At 38.4% G+C, this 23,085-nt stretch overlaps 1 protein-coding gene across 28 annotated transcripts in view; it reads right to left on the minus strand.

The window, feature by feature from the left end:
• Positions 1–23,085, minus strand: part of TRPM3 (transient receptor potential cation channel subfamily M member 3) — a 901,150-nt gene that overhangs the window by 301,468 nt on the left and 576,597 nt on the right. For 25 of the 28 annotated variants that reach the window (XM_054658878.2, XM_054658880.2, XM_009456711.5 and 22 more), the window contains exons 2-3: positions 14,922–15,001; positions 13,398–13,602 (exon numbers count right to left, since the gene is read on the minus strand). In XM_054658878.2, the coding sequence (XP_054514853.1) occupies positions 13,398–13,602; positions 14,922–15,001 (285 nt within the window). Of the gene's footprint in view, positions 1–13,397; positions 13,603–14,921; positions 15,002–19,499; positions 19,786–23,085 lie in introns of those variants that run through there. The other 3 variants (XM_063787769.1, XM_063787768.1, XM_016960949.4) reach the window with 2 other exon arrangements.

Consider the following 23,085-nt stretch of genomic DNA (forward strand, 5'->3'; position numbering starts at 1 on the left):
AAATGAATATGCCTGCATGTAATCATACAAACATATGCTTTTTGATTTATAAATAAGATTATCCAGGAGATGACAATTTATTGCCATGCTTTCGGGTCTGGAAAACCCCATTGTTTCAAAGCCTCAAAAATTGTTTCTCTATTTTTTCGTTAAAGTATATTTGAAATATATTTAGCTGAAACATGAGGCAAAAGCACGCAGAATATGAAAGCAGCTTAATAAAATAAACCGCACCATCAAGAGATACCAAAGAGCTAAAGTTTCCTGAACATATATATGCCAGAAATCCAAAGTGTTGGCATCCAATACAGTTGTTTCTATATTGATTTATCTAGCAAAAAATGATTCCAGAATACAGAGTAAATGTTGACAATTTTAGGTAAGTACATTATATCACTAGAATTTGACTAGAGTTTACAATATGAAAAATGGCATCTTTTGTGCACCAACTCTCATGCAGAGGGCAAAAACTTTCAGATATCTATCAACAGAAATTTTCACCAATGTATACTTTTGTGCCACACAAGGAGCATTCAGGCAGAAGAGGGGGTACTGGAGTATCAGAGGCAAACAGAGGAATTTCTTAAGTAAAAGTTTCTGTTAAAAATCTTCATTGAGAGTCTCTTTATAAGAGAAATATTTATAATGAATGCTATAAAATAAAAGAATAAAGAAAAGAATAAATAAATAAAGGGGCAGAAGAACACTTTGGAGGTGTTGGGTAAGTTCATGGCCTTGATTGTGCTGATTTCCCAGGTATATTCTTATCTCCAAACTCATTAAGTTGCATATACTAATTATGTTCAGCTTGTTGCATGCCAATCATACCTCAGTAAAGTGGTTTAAGATAAAGATGAAAGAATAACATTTTTTCTGTGCCTGTACACTGCTACTTGAGTAGTGTGGTTTAGCGACTTGAATAGTTAAAATTTGGGGGTTCTGCTGAATTGAATTTATTTCATTTTGACTAATTCCAGAACAGGTTATTTAGTAAAACAAAGTAGAACTGGGACTTGCAAGGCTTCCAAACTATACAAACCAAGAATGCTTTAGTGTGAGACATGTTAAGAAATTGCTTTTCAAGTTACTGTTCTCTTATTTATCAACTTTAACGTATCACTTTAAAGAACCCCAATTTAATGTGGACTTATGTTCTCCTAAGGTGAGATATAAATTACACTTTTCTTAAACACAGAAAAGCATCTAAAGTATAAAAATACTCCTAAAATTATTTGCCCTTTGCAAGACTTCAGAGTAATTCCTAACATTTCTGAGTTGTTATGATTGTGGCTTTTGGAACCCCAAAATTCTCCATGTAGATCTGCACCTATACATTTCATCTAGCCACTGCGCCACTACACTCCAGCCTGGGCAACAAGAGGGAGACTCTGTCTCCAAAAAAAAGAAAAGAAAATCCCGAAAAACAAGAACAACAAAATAACCAGAATACAAGAACATTGTATATTTATTGTGCACCAGGCACATACATGCTGTGAGATCCAGAGCCATAGTTAGTACCTGGGAATAGATATGCATACATTATTAACTCACATAGTGTGAAGGGAGATTACAATTCATACTAAATTAATACAGATATTGTGTAATAATTTCAGCAAGCTTAACTAGCTAAGTGACAATATTATGGAGTTCAATTATTCATACTAATTGGTAATAAATAAATGCATTTTTAGGAATAAGCCTCCCTTGATAAATAATTTACTTTAGGACTTTCTATAGTTATACATGCAATATAACACTAAGAAATGAAAAGGGTCTACTTATTGATCAGGTGAGCAGCTCACTGGAAAAGACCAATAGAACTACTGAATATGTTGAAATTCCTTTTGAAGTAGCCTAACCTATACAAAGCTGTGTTCATTATCACAGAATGTTTGTTACTCAGCTAGTAAGCAATCAAGAGAGTGAATGAATGAATGACCTAAGAGATCCCCTTGATCCCAGCTCCCCATCTTACAGATGAAGAAAGGGAGACAGTAGGTGAGGTCACACTACTCTTGGGCTCTCTTCACATTTTTCTCTCTGCTCACAATTACTTCACTAAGAAAAAAAAATTCCGGCCAGGCGCAGTGACTCACACCTGTAATCCTAGCACTTTGGGAGGCCAAGGCAGGTGGATTACCTGAGGTCAGGAGTTCAAGACCAGCCTGGCCAACATGGTGAAACCCCATCTCTACTAAAAATACAAAAAATTCGCTGGGTGCAGTGGCGTGCACCTGTAATCCTAGCTACTTGGGAGGCTGAGGCAGAAGAATCACTTGAACCCAGGAGGTGGAGGTGGCGGTGAGCTGAGATCACGCCACTGCACCACTGCACTCCAGCCTGGGCGACAAGAGCGAGACTCTATCTCCAAAAAAAAAAAAAAAAAAGAGAGAGAGAAAAAAAATCCCAAAAAACAAGAACAACAAAATAACCAGAATACAAGAACCTTGTGTATTTACTGTGCACCAGGCACATGCATGCTGCGTGTTCTACTTGTACCTTCTCACATACTCCTCCCAACAACAGGGATGTTGGTTTCACCCACGTTTTACCGATGGGAACAGAAAGAATCCATCATGTTCTCAAGTTCACTATGCTAGTATGGGAGTGCTCACAGCCCAGGTCTGACTCCAGGGCCCTTTCTCTTTATCTCAAAGGTGTAAATGGCTCTGTCTCTCTGTACTTCTCCTTTTCCTTTACCTATGACCAATCAGTCTCCAAATTCTAATGGTCCACTTATCAAAACAGTGCTGTCAACCAGTTCCTTTTCTCTATTTCTTCAGTTGCCATTTTAAGAATGTATTCTTACTAGGATGTCCATTTGAATTACAGCAACAGCCTCCTACTGACTTCTCTATGAGACACCAACGGGCAGATTTCTTTCTCCAGTCCCTTTTGGACCATATTATTTCTCAATTAAAATTCTTCCATCAGATGTAAACTCCCCATTCTTGCCCTCAGCATCCCCTATAACTTGACATAATCTTGCCACTTCTGAGGCTTTCCTCACTTCTCCCTGCATTTGGCCAGTGCAGCTCCCCTCTAAGTCCTAGATAATGCAATCTCTCCCCTTTCATCTACAGAAAGCATTCTCATCTATCAAAGGCCTTTGTTTCATCCAACATGACTTTTCCTGAGAATGCAAGTTCAGGTTGATGCAATATAACTCTTAATCAAACCCAGTGTGATATATATTTTTTTTCTGGTTGTTTTTCCCATGTGTCAATTTTATCTCCCTATGTTGCAAGAGCTTTGAGGGGAGAGACTGTGTTTGACCTGACCATGTCTTTTTCTCTTTAGTAAGCCTTTCAGCACTGGCTATGAAGTAGTCACTGTCTTGGAAAGAAAACAGAGTTTAGAGATATCTTGGCAATCATGGGACTCTTCAAAAGAATCTGTTCCATTCTTTTGCTTTTCAAATGAGGATACAGAGACCCAGGGAAGGTGAGTGACTGGAATATCAGAGCTAGTTATTCAACAATCCTTTAATTCATTATTGAAGCTACTGTTAACACTGGCGGCTCTAGATGGGGCTGTTCTTCTCTAATTTTAATGTGCACAGAACTTACCTGGGGACCTTGTCAAAAATATAGGCTCTGATTCAATACATCTGGGGTAGGGCTTGGGCCTCTGCATTTCTTTTTTTTTTTTTTTTTAAATTTTTTATTATACTTTAAGTTTTAGGGTACATGTGCACACTGTGCAGGTTAGTTACATATGTATACATGTGCCATGCTGGTGCACTGCACCCACTAACTCGTCATCTAGCATTAGATATATCTCCCAATGCTATCCCTCCCCCCTCCCCCCTCCCCACCACAGTCCCCAGAGTGTGATATTCCCCTTCCTGTGTCCATGTGATCTCTGGGCCTCTGCATTTCTAACCAGCTCCCCAGGTACCATATGAGCAGCAAGAATGATAACTTTTCCCCAGACCAAACATCCCAAATGATGTGTTTTGTGTTTGGTATTTGGTCAAAGAAAGAGCGCTCGGTATTTTACATGGATATCCAAAGGAAGATTTAGGAAGTACTGGAAGAATTAGTAAGGCCACAATAAATATGAAAATGGAGCAATTGACAGGCTACTCAAAGTATCCTCAATTACCTAACCTCTTTTGACCAGTACTAATTCTTACACAAAGGAACATTTGGTTAACTGTAGAACACACCTAATTATCTAGAATCATGCAAGTAGCACAAACAACGGGTGGCTCTGGCCCTTGGATGTTGCCCGTTATTTGTGATTTATTGTGCCCTTCTCTTGAGAATAAAAGATAAGATATAAATAAAGCATTTAAGTGAATTAATTTGCTACTTTTTTTCATTTTTGTTTGTCACCATTTAGCAACACAGGTACATGTTTTTGTAGATAAGAAGATAATTAAAACCAAGGGATAAAACACTTTGAGATTATCTGAGGATTTTCATTTTCAAATGATATTCCTATGCTCATAAAGATCAGTTCCTTTTGTAAGCTCTCCAGGTGCTTTAATACAGCAGTTAACTCATGTGCCGACTCAGCAGCTCCACGCTCATAAATGGACGTGCCCAGAGCAATTAATCAATTCCTATTAAGTAGTCAATATGATTTGAAATTAGGAGCTATTTTGGTTGTCAAGATCAGCAATTTTGACTGTCACTTGTGAGTCTATTAATTGCAAAGGGCTCACCTTACAAATAACAAGAAGTCTTCCTAATGAGCATGCTCAGTTTTGTCCCCTGAGCATTACTCTGATGTGGTGCTCCCATTTACAGATATTTCAGACATAAGCAGCATGACACTTGAGTGTCAGATAGTGGCATTGCAAGTCCTTTGGCAATTTGAGCATCCTCTGTTGTTAAACAGGGGTGATCCTGACGACCTCACAGGACACTGTGTGGATTAAATTGTGGCACATACCAGGTATGGCGGAAAAACTAATAAATGCAAATTGAATGAAGGTCACATTCACCTTATATATGGCCCCTGGGTATAACAGGTCCAAGTAACTTGCCTTTAGCTCTTTAGTATGCCTTTCAAAATAACTTTTTCTTTTTCACCTTGGAGTTATCTGGGGAGTGATTGGTGCAGGTGTTTATCTTTCTAAAAGCACCTGTTTGGGCTACCCAATCCTTTCTTTATCCATGGCCTTTAGTTCCCCAATTTATCATTTCAAGAGATAAACTGGGCTCGAATAAGTTACTCATGGCTGGAATTATCTATCTCTTCTCTTTCTGTCATTAGCGTCACTGCCTGGCAGCAGGAAGGCCCTGTGATGTGCTAATGACAATCAGAATAACATCTCAAGAATGTTCTGTATGAACTAGAGGCTAGTTCTAGTTGAAATTGTACTTTTTGATCTATTCTTAGTTACCTTGGAGGCCAGTACATCAGCATGATTTTCATGAGAAAATGTATTTTGAGTTCCAAACAACAAATTTAGACATGACATTCTGTGAGACTATAAATAGAAAACTAGAGATTTTCTTTCATTCAAATGGCAGAGGGCATCAGTAACTAAAACTCTCAAGTTTTTGCTCTGCCTGGTGCTAAAGGTCTTTTTGCTTAGCAGGTGATTTATTGCATTTTTTACTAAAGCCACTCTGACTGCTTTATCATTAGAAATGTTACTATTTGCCTATCAAAGCAGAACTCAACTTTATCATGGCTTTGCTCTGCACTGATTTGGCATCACAAACAAGACAGTCCTTTCCCCTTCATCAAACCCACAGTAGGCAAAGGCTGATGGGTGGGTGGGGCAGCAGCCAAACTGCATAGAACAGACGGGCTGTTTCTTTAAGAAAAAATAATAATAATCTTCCTTTGGCATTCTCAATTTGAGTTTTGGCAGAGCAATCTGCCTTTGAAAATTCATCAGTCACCTCTTTAGGGCTAAATTTTAACCCAAGTAAATTTTGCCCAGCTGTTTCAATGAAAATGTAAAGGAACTGCAGAACAATGAATCTGGCTACTCTCTCGGAAATATTAAATGACAGGTCCACCTCCTTCTACTGTAAGGCCATCTTTAATTCTTGGAAGTAATCACCTGGTTTTTGTTACATAGTGTTCTGAAAAATGGAACTATCATTGCTAAATCTATTCTAACAATATTTTTAATGCCTTTCTTCCAAGCCTCTAGTGGAAAATCTGCCCCATTTTCCTTTCGGTTTGAGAAATGTAACAAGCACCATTTCATTTCCTAACTCTTTGTAGGTACCTTTAAAATGGGCACTTGTAATTAAAGCTGTGGCTGAAGAGAATATGTCGCTTGAGACTACTAAGGCAATTTTGCTAATACCAGCTTTCCAAGTCCATGGGGCCTTGTGCTTTGCAGCAAGAGTTTAATGCTTATGATGGTTTAATAGATAAAAAATATCCTTAGAAAATATTTAGAATCACATTAACTGTCATCAAATCCCTAGTTTGATGACCCACAAAACTCTGGAATTGGAGGTGTTATTGTAATTTATTCCATATCGTTTTTGCAATGTCTCAATATGAGATATCAGGTACTTACAGGGGATGGATGCTGACAAGCCACAACTCAAGGTTTAGAAATAATATAAAACTCCAGTAAGCATATAAACTAGTCATAGGAGGTAGTGTATGAATTTTCTGCCAGAATTATTTAGCATAACATTTTCTAGACGCAAAGATAGGATGGTTTCTTGGATGAGAATTGGTTCTTCCTTCTCTATAGATCTATGATTAGGATCAGAAATATAACTGATAAATTCTAGTTTTATTCTCAGTTTCAGAAAAACCTTCCAAAGGTACTGCCAGTTCAGTGGTCTTCAGATTACAAGGTAGAAACTGAAAATCAATGGAACAATTACAAAACCTCTCAAAACCTTACCGTGTATGTAAAGCTGCTTGGTTAGCCACAGCCTATTGATTAGCTATTTTGTTTTGTGAAGTGGGACTCATTTAATTTCCTACTTGGTGTGTGCCAATCAGTGATGATTCCCAGATAAAATTTGCATATTGCAAAGATAGACAATTTTTAAAATCTCAAATTCAATCCTAAAGGATATTAAGAGCATAAGCTTGTAGATGTCATGCTGCTGACAGCCTCCCCCTGCCTGTTATCTACCCCTTAAATCCCCACATTCCCTTTCACCTCACACCCACAACGCCCAGAGAATAAGGCTTTCATCCTCTGGCAGGCTCTATAGTTAGAGCTTTAAGTGTGAAAATGAGGGCTAGAAATAATTATCTAAATCATATGAAGATTATAATAAGGGGCTCAACCTAATTTAATAGGGAGTGTAAATAGCAAGGGAAAACCTAAAGAGAATTATGTGGGTGACTTGAGAGGTTTAAATACAAGTCCTTAATTAGGTTACACTTATTTACCTGGCCCACAAGTCAGCTCAGCATTAATTGGAAGAGATGATTAGTAAGAAAATAAGACTCTGTCTGTAATCAAGTCCAACACTGCTTCCTTTCCTAAATAATGTAAGGTGTGAGCCCCAGATGTAGAAGAGTCTTTGAGAAATGATACTATGTTGGCTGATGGGTCCATCTTCTTGTTGCTCTGTAAAGGGTCCTAGAAAGTTACCTGGATTCCATTCCAGTAAAATAATGCCTAAACCAGAGCTTTTGCCTCTTACTATCTTCTCCCTTTGTCTCTATGTTCTGATATTTATGGGGCATCTGAGTGAACTGCAGGGTCTTCTGGTTGTTTGGGAATAGCTTACCGGGGCTTGCAATTTGGTAGGATGTGGCTTGGTACTTAACAGGAAGTCAGAATCCTTCAGTTCTGTCAGCTTTGAACGTCTTCTTCCTGTGTCACAATTTTTCTCTGTCAAGTGCTGGTCTCACTGTGATTTTATGGGGGCTTGTCAAGCCTGGGAATGGAGGACTGAACACTACAAAGTACTCGAAAAGGCACAGAAAATGGTTCTGTGAACCTAGGATGTAAGTTTACAAAGACCCCTTCCTGCTCACAGCTTTTGAGTTTCATCAACCTCATTAAACAATAGTGACTTTATAATTCTAAATTGATGTTTCCTTATCAATAGCTAGAAACATAATAATAATTAGCTTCCTTTCAATTACCCACATATATATTTCCTAACAAAACATCTAATATAGCCTGTGCTAGATGTATACAACAGAGAAGAAACAGAACTGACAGGAGTCCTGAGGAGGCTGGGTTCAAGAACTATGTTGTTAAATAACTGTGTGACTCTGGGAAAATAATTTAACTTCTCTAGGCTCAGATTAGTTAGTGTTTTTTAAGCCTGACTGAACAGTAGAATAACCTGAGTAATTTTTTAAAAACTCTGGATGCCCAGGGTCTATGCCAGACCAATGAATGAGACTCTCTTGGGAGTAAACCTTGGACATAGGTATTAGTGTGCTTGTCTCAAAAGTTTGCAAGTTGTGAATCGCTGCATCCAATCTCTCAAGTGTCCTTGGTGGCTTAAGCTCTGTGACACATTGCTGTACTGCCTGCATGATAAAACAGACACACAGAGTGCTCCTGAGCAGAGATGTGGCTCACATGGCCTGCAACATTGTAATAATGATTATGATTCTCTTTTTCTCCAACTTTATCCTCTACCCAGACTCCTGCAGAGTGTCTCATATTATGTCCAGACCACATTGGCAACACAAGGGCTTCAACTTGGCTTCAAAAGTTAATAAAAATCAATCTTCCTCTAGAGTTTTTTGACCACTTTGTTAAAAATAATTTCAACTTTCAAGTATTCTTGTTAGAGGCAGGGGACCCAAGGCATATTAAATCAGTTGGCCAATCTGACCTAAATCTTAGTGAAAAATTAACCATGCCTTCCCCATGCAAAGACTGGCACTCTTTAACAGATGGTGGTTGCTGATTTTCCCTTTCTACAAACTGTGTGCCAGTTTGTTTGAGAGGATAAGAGGTAAAGAAGGAACAGGTTGGCACAAAACAATTATCCTGCCAGATAAAATGAGACCTCTGACCTGTGGACAACTCCACCCCTTTGCCTAGACAGAAAAATCAGAATAATTGAAGGGCAAGTTTTCAAAGTGGACAAAATGCTTATTTATGTCTGGATGAAGAGCTGGAACTTCCACTTGTTAAATATTCGATAGTAATAAGAAGGTAAATTGGTTCTCATTTGGCTGATTAGACTCAGAAAGAAAGAAAGGTTTACTCTCGTAGGGACAGCTCTGAGGCCATCTAGGGCAGCCATAACCTCCGAGACCTAGCCTCAGAGCCAGCTTTGTGGGCGTGGGACCAATATAGTCACACTATTCAGAAGGCCAGTGCTTAGGGTCCATTGCTGTGCACTTGCTATCTTAAAATTCTTAATAATTTCATCCTTGAATTTGTGTTTAGTAAATGAAGTCCAATGGGACAGTGGAGTCTTGAAGCTTCAGTTCACAGGTGGTCCCTGGTCCTACCTCCTTGCTGCCTCTCCAGGAGGGGGAAGGTCAGGGGCGGGTATGTACCTTGCAGCATTTCAGGGTAATGATAAGGGAGCAGCCTTCTCTGTCTTGGGCTGGCAAAACCACGCTGTGCTTCATGGATGACTTGGCAGAAGTTCACCTGCCTTAGATACCAGCCATGTCCCAGTGTAAAGGTGGCAATCCCATGGCAGGGGTCACCCATCCACTGAGAGTTGGGGTTGCCAGCCATCGGAAGGGAGGATTGATTTCTCTGTCCCTGCAAGGACCCTACATTTTAATTTTGTACTGGGTTCCACAAAGTATATAGCTGACCTTGTCTAACCTGATCACCAACAGACAACTCTGAGTTCCACAGAGCCATGTGGGGCCTCAGGAGGGCTGTCAAAGCCAGTGTCTATATGTGTCCCCTCTGTGGAGCACAGTGGAAGATCTATCTGCTTCTTCGAGTCTTTCTTTCCACTGTGAAATATTGTAATATACATACAGTATATATTTGCTCTGCAATATGGAGAAATTAGTTAACTATTAAGGGCTGCAGTAGGTTACTCTGTCATGTAGGAATAACAATACTGCTGTTATAAACATAAAACAACGTATCACAGTTAAGTACTTGGCACAGTACCAGGGATGTAGTAGATGTTCCATACATTTTAGTTGCTATTATTATTGTGGTTATCATTACTTGCTATAGATTCTGAAAGCAATTGCACAAGTATTTTAATACTATGAAGGACACACATTTTAATAAAATCGTTTGGAGTCTCAGTCTCCAGAGTTCTTAGGGTCTGTCAAATGCACTACAATTTTCCAGCAGGAGAAAAAATAATCACAAAAAGGAAAGTCGGATAATGAGAAGGGATCTTGGTTTTGTCCCCCGTAATAGCACACCCATGGCAGCTGTTCAATTGTTGAGGTGTAACAGTGTCTCACTTACTGTTTTGCTGGAGTGAGTGGATACAGGAGGTTGACTGAAAGTGGAAATCTAAGTATGTGATGTGGTGATCCACAGACCACAGACCTCTGTCAGTGATGGGCTGGTGTCCTGGACCCACCCTCCTGCCAGTGCCTGTCACCAATGCCATTCACTGGAACAGAGTTGATTGCGGACTTATGCAGCCTGGCACCCCTATGGAAATATTCTAACACATCTTTGGACTCCTGGGAAGTAAAGGAAGCTGTTTCACTACTCTGTCTTTGTTACTTTTATAAGTAGCTATTATTTTCATAAACATCTTGAGCACTAGCTGTATACCAGGTACTTTTAATTTTCTCTCTAATCTTCATAAACATCAAATAAGGCAACTATGCCTGCTTTATAGATAAGAAAACTTGAGGCTCAGCTAAGTTAAATGGTTTAATCAAGACTTTCTAGTTAAACAGTGAGAGAGTGAAGGCTGAGATCCAGTTCTGTCTGACTTCAAGATCATGCATCTTAATCGCAAAGCCTCTCTTTCCAGTACAGTAAGTTAGCTCTTTGTAGGAAGAATACCAACAGAAAATAGTTGCTCAGCTTTAACACCAGACAAGATTCTAAGTGCTTAACATGAATTGACTCATTTAATTCTAGAGACAGCCATATGAAGGAGGAATTACTATCCTCATTTTGCAAGTGAGGAAACTGAGGCAGTAGGAAGCTAAGTAAACTGTCACAAAGCCCATTAATGACAGTCAGGCTGTAAATAAAATGCAGTGTGCCTTCGGATGCCGTGGTCAACCAGCAGGCTAAGGGGTGAGAACTTCTGGAATAATTTTAAAACATTAACTGAAAAAGTGTAATTTGGCTTTCTAAAATAATATATAAGATATGTGCATCCAAATGAGTGTCTTTCGAAGTATTTAGTCAAAATGTTTTTGCAATTTCTTTCAGAGACTGAAGCAAATAATAGTGATGATAGTATTAATAATATTGATAGCAGCTAGATTAATTTTATATCTATTGTGTGCTCAGCACTGTGTCAAATGCTTTACGTAAGTCATCCCGTTTAATGCTTATGACAGTAATACCAACCATTTATACAACAGAATACAATTACTGAGGCTCAGAAAATTTAAGTAATTTTCTCCATGTCATAGCATTATATGATGGTTCTGGGTTAAACTTGTATTATCTAAATCCACAATCTACATTCTTCGCTTCTAACCTCCTAATACTAATACTTCACTACTAACACTCCATTTTTAAAAGATATTTTTTAACGGTAGAAAACTTTATCTTCATAGAATAGACTGGACTTGTAAAAAACAGTAGAAGCTACTTGTGACTAAGCTCTAGGTTTTATGAATTTCAGGTACTTCTGATTCATTTTCCATTAAAACTATCATTTGATGAAAATACAGACTGCTTTTCTCTTGAAATCTATAAATTGTCGGGAATCACTCCCCAAAAGACAGATGAGTGCACATTTGGACAATGGTAGCATCATGGTCATCAGAGTCTCCTAAGGTGACAACTTTGAGGGATGCTCTCACTTACAAGCCTATTCGTGCTCCATATCTGACACTAACTCTTAACAGTGGAAATGATGACCAGAGGCTTATCATATGCCTACTGGGCTAATGACACGAGGCTTGCAGGCAGTATTCAAGCATCCTGTGAAGGCACTAGGTGTACCACTCTACAATGATTATTGCCCAGCAAGCCACATCCTCATTTACAGCACTTTTCTTACAGGGACAACTTGCATGACTTTTAACACGTGGTTTCAGAGAATCTACATTGTATGTGGGTCAATCCCATACTGTGAACAGTGACTGTACTGAATTGGGGACAGTTAATAATCTTGTGTGGGCAAATGCATCTCTTAAGTGAGTAAGGAAGTTGACAGATTTCCATTTCCCTTAGTTTTGCATAGGCCAAGACTACTTAACTCATTCTTTGTTTTCTCAAGCCTTGCTGGAGGTTGCAAATAGCACATTTTTCTTTCTAAAATATCATTCAGAAATGGTTTTAATATACAGTTCAGAATTATATTTCTTAGAAAAGAAGTGTTAAAATAGCTCAGTCAGCCATTCTTGGTAAAGAAATTACTGCAGTGGCGGGGGTGGGGGACAGGGAAAGGGGAAGAGGAGAGAGACAGGGAAGGGAGAGGTAAGAAAAGAGAAGAAAGAGGTGGCTTTATTGCACAGTTTTAGACTGCCATTCATGTGAGGTGACTTCCCTTGTGGTCTGTAGTATGCTTCTTTAAGCAAAATTTCTTCTCCAGACTCAAAAAACTCCATGACACGCCTAAGAACAGACATCTCCTGCTCCACCCTCAGCTAGTTTTCTCTCTTATAATAGTTAGAAGCAAGCTTGTTGGACAATAGCATCTAGAATTTTCATAACACATGCTAGACAAATTCTGTCAGCTAACTAGGAAGTGGCCCATGATGAAAGGTGAAATTTAAAAGCAACAACTCTTAGAAGTAACATTTGCATATTTCCTGAAGTCTCCCCAACTCAAAAAAATGCTTTTTATGTGGAATCTTCTAATGAGAACATTATTGAGCACAGATGCTTGGAGAAAAAGCACTTAATTTCGATGGCAATATTTCTCTTAGAACAAGGAAAGAAATAGGTGGAGTTAATCATTTCTACTTTGAATTAAGAGAAATGCTAGTTACCAACAGAATAAAACAGAAGTCTAAAGAGCAACACATTCTCACCAAAGGGGTAAAAAAAAGGAGGTAGAAAAATATGTCTTAATGGATGAGACCCAGAAAATGACATAATAAACAGTGAATAACTATAGAAAGCTATTTTAAAATGATTAATAATAAAAGTCACTGTGTCTGTAATTATTTAAAAGTCACTAATTACTTTAAAAATCCCCGGAGGAAAGTTTTCTTTTTCCTGTTTTATAGAAGAAGGGTTGAGACACACAGGGGCAGGGGACTCAGAGCAGGTCACCTCATCAGACAGTGGCAGAGTGGAGATTAGGCCCAAAGACTAAATTTCATGCTCTTAACCACCCCTTTGCAGGACTTGAGAATTGAGATAGCATTTGGGAGCAACTGAATGGCTTTCTGATTACCATGGCTTTGTTGGAATGGCCACCTCCTTGGAACTCAATGGTCCCAAAAGCATCCGTAGGGCTGAGTTGAGTGTGTTTGCTGATGGACCACTTTTCGGACTGGATGTCATTTCGGGAGAGGCGACTTTCATTTTTCTCATTCTGAAGCACGGAGATACTGGGGGTGAGGCCAACATGCTGGCCTATCAGACGCCCACAGCAACACCTATAACAGAAGAGGTTAAAGTGAACCCCTGGTATTAGTCACTATTGGGATACACACTTAAGGCAACCAGCTGGAGAAATCTATAGTCTGTGCCAACACCTGTCAGTAAATTCTCAGGAAGAATTCTACCATGTGGCTATATCAGGTATTGGTAAACTCAGGCTTTCCATGATATACATATCTTTTCTTTTCTCCCCTCTACCCATTTTCCTTTAGCTGTATAAGTTGTAATATGTCTCCTGCCCTTCTCTGTCCACCTCTTTTGTACCTGGCATTTTGTTCAGGATTGGACATCTGCAAACAAAACTTCTCTGGATTTCTCTACTTCTCACTCAGCCCATCTATCAAATCTATCAAAGCACGAAGGTCTCTGAAGAGCTTTGAGGAGGAGAAGTTTAACATGCACATTTAAATGAGGAATCTCACTTATGTGTGAATCACAACTGAACCTGTCTCTTCCCAATTGACAGTTGCTGTCAAATATCCAATTCTGAGAATAAAAATCTGCAGGCTTAAGTGTTCTTGACGAAACAATGAAAAATATTCATGAGATATTTGAAAACTTAAACTTTGCTCTATCATGAAAATGTCCTTCATACATTACTATTACTACCTTTATGACTATTAGTAATAATAGTTACAATATGTAGCTGCCATTTATTAAAAACTAACAATTTAGCATCCATTGTATAGATGAAATATTGTAGTTTTGAAGATTAGGCAATTTGCGCAAGGTTACACAGATAGTCTCTAAGACTCTGTAGTCTATATTTTAAACTGATTTGTTAAATTGCCCATTCATAAAGGCATTTCAGACATATATATGCTGCTTTATCCCAAATGCTTCTTATCTTATATATTGTTGATCCTAAGGAAGGTAAGTAGGGTGCTAACAACGTGCTTAAATGGGAATCTGAAGGTATACAGTTTAGTTAGGAATCTACTAGGAGTCTTTTATTTAAGTGTCTTTTTTTTTCCTATTGCAGAATGTGTTGGTACGAACTAAGCATTTGGAGGAGGTACTTAAAAGGAAAAACCAATAACCATAACAAAAAACATAATCCACTGTTATATACAGTGATTAATTCCTTCCACAATGGTATATATGTTTTTCTTTATAGGCTCTTAGAGTAAGAATTAATTGTAGGCATGACATATTATATAGTGTGTATAAATAAGATTGCTTCAAAGATGTCCAGAAACAATATAAAAGGTATTTAATTTGACAGTGTTTCCCTTGTAACAGGTCATGATTACTCTTGCAGGTTTTTTGTATAATTACTACTTCATGTTCTCAACATTATAGACAGCAAGATTACCTATGGGGGTCTTTGGTGCTGGGTATGATGTGGACACATTCTCTTTTATAAAATGCTCTTTCTATCCAGGATTTCTGAGCCTGAAAAAGAAAACAAAAAAAAAAAGAAAAGAAAAAAGAAAGAAAGAAAGGTGAACATACCGTGAAATATTTTTAACTAGAAAGCAAAATTTCATAATCACATAAGAGACTAGTATATCACAAATTGAACTGAAATTGTGATTATTTCACACATAAACACTAAATATAACAAAATCAATTACTTCCCGTACCTGCTGATTAGATTATTTAACATCACAATATTGAGAATTAAAGGAACTGACCATAATAAAAAAAAAGTTAGTGATGGAATCATGTACAAATTCAGAACAGAAAGACAATGCTATTTGCAGAGAAAATAAATTTGGAGGGATAGAATAGTATGTTTGTAACCTTATAGAAAACAAGTATTCAGTAGTGGGAAGAAATGCATCTAAATAAGCATAAGGTTTTCACAGCTGACACTTCCATTAGATTTTCCTTATAGAAGGAAAGAAAAATGGCAAGAGAATTGCATAACTCAAAAGCCCTAATGTATCACTATGCTTTTTTCTAATTAACAGTGCTAAGTACAGGGGGGTGGGGGGGGGGGAGGAAAATAAAAACATGAGGAAGATAAATGCTTTTATCATAGTCCAAAATGTTACAGGTAATGCCTTTGGAAAAAAGATAGCACATTTTTTCTTGTGCACCCCACATGCCCTTCAGCAGAGCATATTCAGCTTCTTAGAATGGGCTCTGTTGGGTCCATCCACCCAGAAGTCCTGCCACTGAGATTGGGTTCCCACATGGACAAAGGATGTCTCGGAAAACTGTACAATCTCTGTTCCAAAGCATTTGTCCATCCTGCATCCCTTCATGGTTTTCTTTACCAGCATTTGCAATGGCAGCGGAGTGTCCCATGAAATTCAATGAGCTGCTCAGAAGATTCCTTCTCTAAGCCTTTAAGATGGAAGTTGCTAGAGCAACATTTAATGTTATTTCTACATGGCATCATCTTCTCTCTAATGCAGCATCAGTACTAAATTCATACTCTTATATACAGGGCTAAAGCACAACTGAGCTGTTGATTTGACCTGTCTCAATGGTGTTAACTGTTATAAGCCCCCATGTGTTGAACCATAATTAATCTTGACTCTGCCAATGACTCAGATGTCTATAAGCTGTGCTAAATTCTGGTTGGTCCTCAGTACTTCAGTCTTGCACCTCCCTCTTCTCTCACAAGGGAGGTTTAGGCAAGCATGTGGCACCGAAGGCAGTAATTACCTAATACTCGTGACAGTGCACATTTTACAAGGAGCAACATGAGCCATCGTTGAGGGGCACAAAGAAACTGCATCCTGTTTCAGTAATGGTCAATATCAGATGGAATCATTTCTGGGTGTTCCTGCATTGTCCACATGAAAAGAGCACCCACCGTGCCTCAGAGACCCTCAGGTCCAGGTGGGCCTCTGCATTCTCACACCACAAAGGTAACATTTGCAGTTTTGCCTTTCAGCTAAACATGAAAAATTCCCAATGTCTAGTCTCAAATATTTTTCTTTTCAAACAAGTAGAAAAGGCTAGTGGCTACCTCTTTGTAACAAAAATGAGCTTAGCAGCATAGACAGCCAGTCTTTTTCTTTGTAAAAAGCCTGTTCGCTAAACTATTCATAGGCCATGATTTTTCTCCAGACACTGAATACTTTCATTGATAATATCTCTTGGCAGAAAGAGGGTAAAATGTTCTTCACTGGACATTTGAAACCAACTTTTCCTACACTTTAGAGAGCAAAAAAGGAGAATTTACTTTCCTTCTCCTTTTGTGTTCAACTTTGGCCAACATTCAGAAGGCTCTTTTGTGGAGGAGCATCTGGGAATTTTAGAGAGTGCTGACCAATACTCCCTGAGAAAAAGTGGGACAAGCTTGACCATGGGTAGAGCATGAGGTCTGCATTTAGAAAAAATGGTGTGAGTGGGACACTGTGACCTGGAGAAAGTTACATAATTTCTTTGATCCTCAGTTTTCCTCATCTATAAAATGGAGACAACAGCAATACCTGAAACACAGCATTGTTATCATGATTTTGGGGGTACTATGCTTTGCTCCAAGAAGAGATACCTGTCCAGGGTTGATTCTGGTACTAAAAGTTCAGATGAAGGCTCAGATGAGGGGACTATGAAATTGCTCTAGGAGACCCGACCTAAATTGGTCTCCCTTTGTGTTGGGGATGATAGGAACCCACAAGCCCTGGCTGGCCACTAACAAGATATATAGGAAGCTTATTTAACATTTTGGAACCTCTTCTGTGTCACATGGATAATTCCAGCTACTTTGAAGAGTCGTTGGGATAATGAAACCAGATGATTCAGATAAAGCACCTGGCTTTATCTGACTCTGTGAGGAAAGTACTACTTTTATATCCATTTTTCCAATGAAGAAATTGAGGCAGAGAGATGCAGCAATACATTCTAAAGCCAGGGTTTGAACTTGAACAGTCTGGCTTCAGAGTTCACACTCTTACCCACTCTGCTAAATTGCCATTAAAACATTAGATGTTATTGATATGAAATACCCTTGTTATGGGCAGTACTATCTAAGCATGCCCAAGAGTATCCTGGCATTTGGACAGAGTTGGCTCCCAGAGACAGGTCTTGGAACCAGTTCATCCTAATTCTTTCCCCTTATCATTCCCCTCTTCTAGTCCCCACATGTGCAGGAATGAATACTCTGCTATGTCTTCTTCTTTTCTCCTTGTGGTAAAGGATGAAGGTAGGACATTAGGAAGACACCAGAATCTGAGAAATGGCTATACAGCAAAGAAATGTAAGCACAAGACTCCTCACTGAAGAATCTGTGCTGCAAAGACAAATGGATGAGACTTTTCAAGGACACCTTCCTTATTTCTCTTGCTCATGGATCCCATTTTTAACTGGAAAGCACTGGAAGTTTTAGTCATATGATGGGTGGTAAGAATTCCTACATATGGATTGCCAGCTAGTTAGCGTTTCAGTAAAAAAGTAATTTAATTTGTGTGTAGCTTTGCTATTTAATTACCTTCTCAAAGGTGAAACGCTACATCATTGTTAGCAAAAAGATTGAGAATCGTTTCTATATCTTATTATTAGCAGATTAATCATCTCCCTTGCAAAGTCACAGAAAATTGGGAGGAAAACAAAAGAGAAACAGAACATTAAGAAGTCTTCCCATCATTCATGATTAAATTGGATTTTTTCATTGAGTAGAAAAGTATAATACACAATAGAAAGAATGCAGGTATAACACATGAATTAGGAATTCTACAAAATATCATGCATAATTACTATACTGTGAGCTTCGCTTTATCATGCTTTTATTCAGGTCTTTAGTGTGAACATCATATATTAGATTTTTAAATTTATTTTATTGGAGAGGGCATTTTGACGTTTAATCCTGGTTTGTTTCCTAAACAAATTCCTTTTCTTTGTTTGAAGGTTTTGAACTATTCTATGTGAAGCTTTATATTTTGCTTCAACATCCAACTCAGTTATCTCAGAATAGTTATCCTCATTGTTAGAAAGCATGAAATAGTTTCAATGTGCTGTGTTTCTAGCTGACCCTTCAATTCTTCTTTAATACAAAACTTTAACAGACATCATGTCTTAAAATCTTTTCTTTTTAAATATGCTTTGGAAGTCTCATGCACGCTTAGGAAAGATGGCTTCTATGGCCCCCAGATAACCTCTCTGTATATTCTTTTCTAAAGGTAGAATGGTCACATAACCATGACTGAGTTTGTGAAGGGCTGGCTATTTTCTTTCTTGTCTTTCTGCATTATCAGTCATGTGTGATGTGTAATAGGGAAGTGTTTTTCAAAGGCTAATAATTAAAAGACATCATATTCAAAACAGAAATGAGGACACTCACATTGAACAAAGTATAATGATTACCCTCAAAGAATAAAGCAACTACTAATTTTGAAAGTTAAATATACAATCAATAAAGCATCAAAATAATGAAAACAAGTCTGTAAATATTGCTTTAAAAAATTAAGTCATTTCATTTAAGCAGGATTCCATGTTTTTCACAAAGTCTTTGCTACAAATATTAGTCCCCAAACTACTTTGAATCTTCTTACTATGTCCTCCCCACCAGCTATCGAATCAAGTTCTCCAGGCAGGAAGATTTACAAGCACATACACACACACCGGGTATATTAAACCCATTTCCAAAAAGCCTTGGAAAGTGCTATTGCAATCTCCTCTTCAGCAGGGCAGCTTAACAGAAGGACAACCACTCAGGCCAGTATTTGCAAGATTAGGAAAAAGGGTCCACTAACTTTATAGGAACAAATTACAAGAAAAGTTTCACAATGCTTCTCATTGTCACCCTCTCTTGTTTCAAATGTATACCCTGTCTTCATCAGAACAAACATCCCCAACCCAAAGGTACTAAATTCATAAGTTCATTTTGCCCTTTCCCTCCAAGCCTCCCTTGGTGTTGATCTTTGGTCTTCCTCTAGGTCCCCAGATCCAATATTGAGAAGCTGAACAAGAGAAAAGTTAGCTGAAATCATTTTACCTGAGCACTGATTCTGGGTGCTGGCAAAAGCAGTCCCCGGAGCAGCTCCTGTTGCTTTCATTTTGCTGCAGCTAGGGCTGGTCATTCCGTTAATAATGCTCTTATGACCGCCCACTGGGAAAAAAAAAGTCACTTGTTCGGCTCTTCCCCCAAGAGACGTTTCAAGTAAGCAATGAACTTGGGCAGATTAGCCCCTTGGAATGTGCTGCTTCGGGATTAGCCTCACTAAGAATCCCATGGACATTCCCTCCCAGCCCTCAAACACTGCTTGATTTGAACATCTAATCTGACGCCAGAAGAAAAACAAATCCCCGGAGAGATCGGATTTAACTGGCACAGGTCCTAACAGGCTCCCCCCGCCCTCCCTCCCTTTTTCTTTTTCCATTTTCAGAGAAAAAGCTTGTGAAAGTGTGATAAGGTGTTCTGAGTTCTGAAAGTTCAACTTTGGAAAGCAAATCCTTCTAAAGAAACAGTGTATGAATGATCCTAGTGGTTGGAGCACACAAGCGGCATTGTTCCACCATCCCCAAAGAATGGAATGGTAGCATTTCTTTAAAGAGAAACTGCTAAAATCTCTGAATGTTTCAGTAGAATATTTTGGTCCCTGAACATGGGCCTAAGAAGAATGAAGTTGGAGTTTGTCGGGGACCTTCGAGAACTTCTAAAATGTCAATAATAAAACTTATCTGATCGTACTTCTTATCCTGCTGCCCCTCTAGCAATTGCAAATGTATGATTAGAAACCTACAGTCCTGCTTCCTTATCAAAAAGAGGTGAGCTGTGACCACGGTAGCCTATGGATGCAGATCAAAAGTTGTGATGCCCTGATATGTTTATTTGGGGTGGCCCAATGGAGAGATTCCAGCTGGTATTCAGTCACATAGAAAGGGCTCTTTCATATATCATCCAAGAGTGAATATTTTAGATAATAGTATTCTTGACTGGATAAGTGAACAAACTGGGAGATAAAAGAGCTTAAATTTCAAGAAGGCAAAAATACTTTTTAAAAAGTGAATATATGAGCACTTCATCTCCAAAGGACTTTTCTCTTCCCAAACACAGAGATAAGTGCTAAGAGATGGCACTCTTCCCTTTTCTTGCGGATGGTAAATCTGTGAGGGCAGTGGGGCTTTGGTTTTCATTTTTCCATAATCCTCTGTTAATGCGCCTAGTACGTGTCATGTGGACACTCAATAAGCATAATACTGGGAAACGAATGACTTATTTCAAACTTGAATTCGGTCCTGAGCCATCTTTTTAGCCCTCTGCTCTTTCCAGGATCAATCTTCTTCAAACTCCCACATTTTCTGGTCTGTAACTTGCAAGGTTTCCCCAGAGAAAGAAACAATAAAATACCTAGTGACTTTCAGCTGGGGAAACATTATGATAAACAAGAACCAAATGAAACATCAGACTTAGTTTTAGCATTAAACACATGATGGAGGAAGTCCCATTGCCTGTCTTCAGGAGTTGGCTACAGAATAACACTTGGTGACAGCCTTAATGACATATATAACCTTGCTTCTCTGCAGCTGTAACACTCCCAAGCACTTATTCCAAAGGAATCATCAGAGATGTGAGCACACAGAGATGTTCACTGCAGTGTTATTTACAATACAGAAAAAGTGGAAACAAATGAAGTCTATCAACAGGAGATGAATCAAATAAACAGTACTTCATGCCATTTGGTGATAATAATCAGGTTTCAAAAGACTGCTTAATTACATAGAGAAATAAACATTTTCATGTTGTTATGTGAAAAAAGCAGGCCATAAAACAGTAAGGGTGGAAAAATTATAAATTTTAAATAGATACAGAGGTGATAGGTAGGAAACATTTTTAAGGTGGTAACTATGTAGCTAATTTTTATTCTATTCTTTTTGCTTTTCCATGTTTTCCAAAGTTTTCTCCTGTAACCATATGTTTATAGTCAGAAAACTATATTTTATATAGTCAGAAAATATTTTTTTCAACTGTCAAGCTTGACCATATGATAATAGGAGGTTATTGCGGATGAGTATCTCAGGAAGAGACAAAGCAAGGAGAATTAAGTAAAAAGATAGAGGGATCAGTGGGGAAGATTTGGAAAAGAAAGTCTTATAATGTGGAGGGTGAGTTTTCTAGAGAAACAAAGGGAGAAGAGGAGGAAAGTGGGGGAAATGAGAAGGTGGGAGCTGAGTGGGTGGGCAGGGAAACACCTGAAAGATACACCGAGCTAGTAGGCTGTAGTGGGTCTGTGAGACTAAATAAATTGATTGTAGATAATATTCTCAATGTAAGAAATATTTTAACAGTTCAGCTTTTTCAACTTCCTTCTTCACTAGATACTACTCCAACCCTTCATCTGAATTACTTTAAACACTGAGTTACATGTATACGGAGTCTTTAAATATTGCTTATGTATTTTTTTACCCGATTCTCTCCAGTCTTACTTGTTTTTGTGTTGTTTTCCCTTTATAAAGATAAATAACTATTCAATAGAGAATAGAATAAGAGGAGCCTTCCATGAACTTTAACCAAAAACAAAAATATTGCTGCCAGAACCCTGGGCATTTTGCTTAAGTGAAAAAGAAGTCCCAGGTGAGCACAGCAACTTTTTCATGTGAGGTTGCAGATTATCTTTAGGACCCTTTGATTTAAGAAGGTAATTAGCTCCAAAGAGACTTGTAGCTCTAGGCCACACTGTCCATATAGATCTGCATAAAATCTTGTGCATCACCTGACAATGCAACTCCCAACAGGGTATATTATCAACCTGTTTCAGATGTAGTTTAGAGTGAATGTAATTTGAATACTAACAAGAGAAAACCACAAGGGTAATGCTTACTGCGCTTCTTCCTCACTCTTTTCTTTATGCAATGGCAGATACCTTATTCTTCCCATTCATTGTTAAAGAAAAGTCACACCTGAAGATAAAATACTAAAAAGTTTCTACTGGTACACAACTCCGTTTTGAAAAAGTGAAATCAGATTTTCTACCATCAGTAACGAGATTTTAACATGGAAAATGCATATTTCATTATTATAAAGATGTCCAAAGCAGTATTTTTCTGGGATGTTCGCATTTGACAACTGCATCAACTAAAGAGCATGATATAAAGTAGTGGTCAGCAAACGTTTTCTGCTAAGGGCCAGATGGTACATATTTTAGGCTCTTTGAGGGCGATACAGTCTCTGCAGTAATATTCAACTCTTGTTGTAGCATAAGAACTCCCATAAACAACAAGTAAACAAATGAGCATGATTTTGTTCCAATAAAACAGGTAGTAGGCTGGAACTGGCCCTGGTCAACCCTTGGTATACAAAAAAGGGGTGTGAGTGGTGAGGTGTCAAGCAGGAAGGAGTAGTAGTGGTCTTAACAGACAGGCTTTCATGGCACCATCACTAGTTTGCCTTTGCTCTTTCTCAAGCATGTCAGGCAAGATCTCCTTGAGAGGACTTTGCTCCTGTCATTCCTGTACCTGGATAGAACCATCCTCAGATATGCCACAATTCACCCTCTCAACACATCTGGACCGCTCAAAGGTCTTTCTTGACCATCCTATCTAAAAGCACACCGTGTCATTATTTATTCCTTTGCTTCCCC

Source organism: Pan troglodytes, chromosome 11, assembly GCF_028858775.2.
Source record: "Pan troglodytes isolate AG18354 chromosome 11, NHGRI_mPanTro3-v2.0_pri, whole genome shotgun sequence".
In the NCBI taxonomy this organism is placed as follows: domain Eukaryota; kingdom Metazoa; phylum Chordata; class Mammalia; order Primates; family Hominidae; genus Pan; species Pan troglodytes.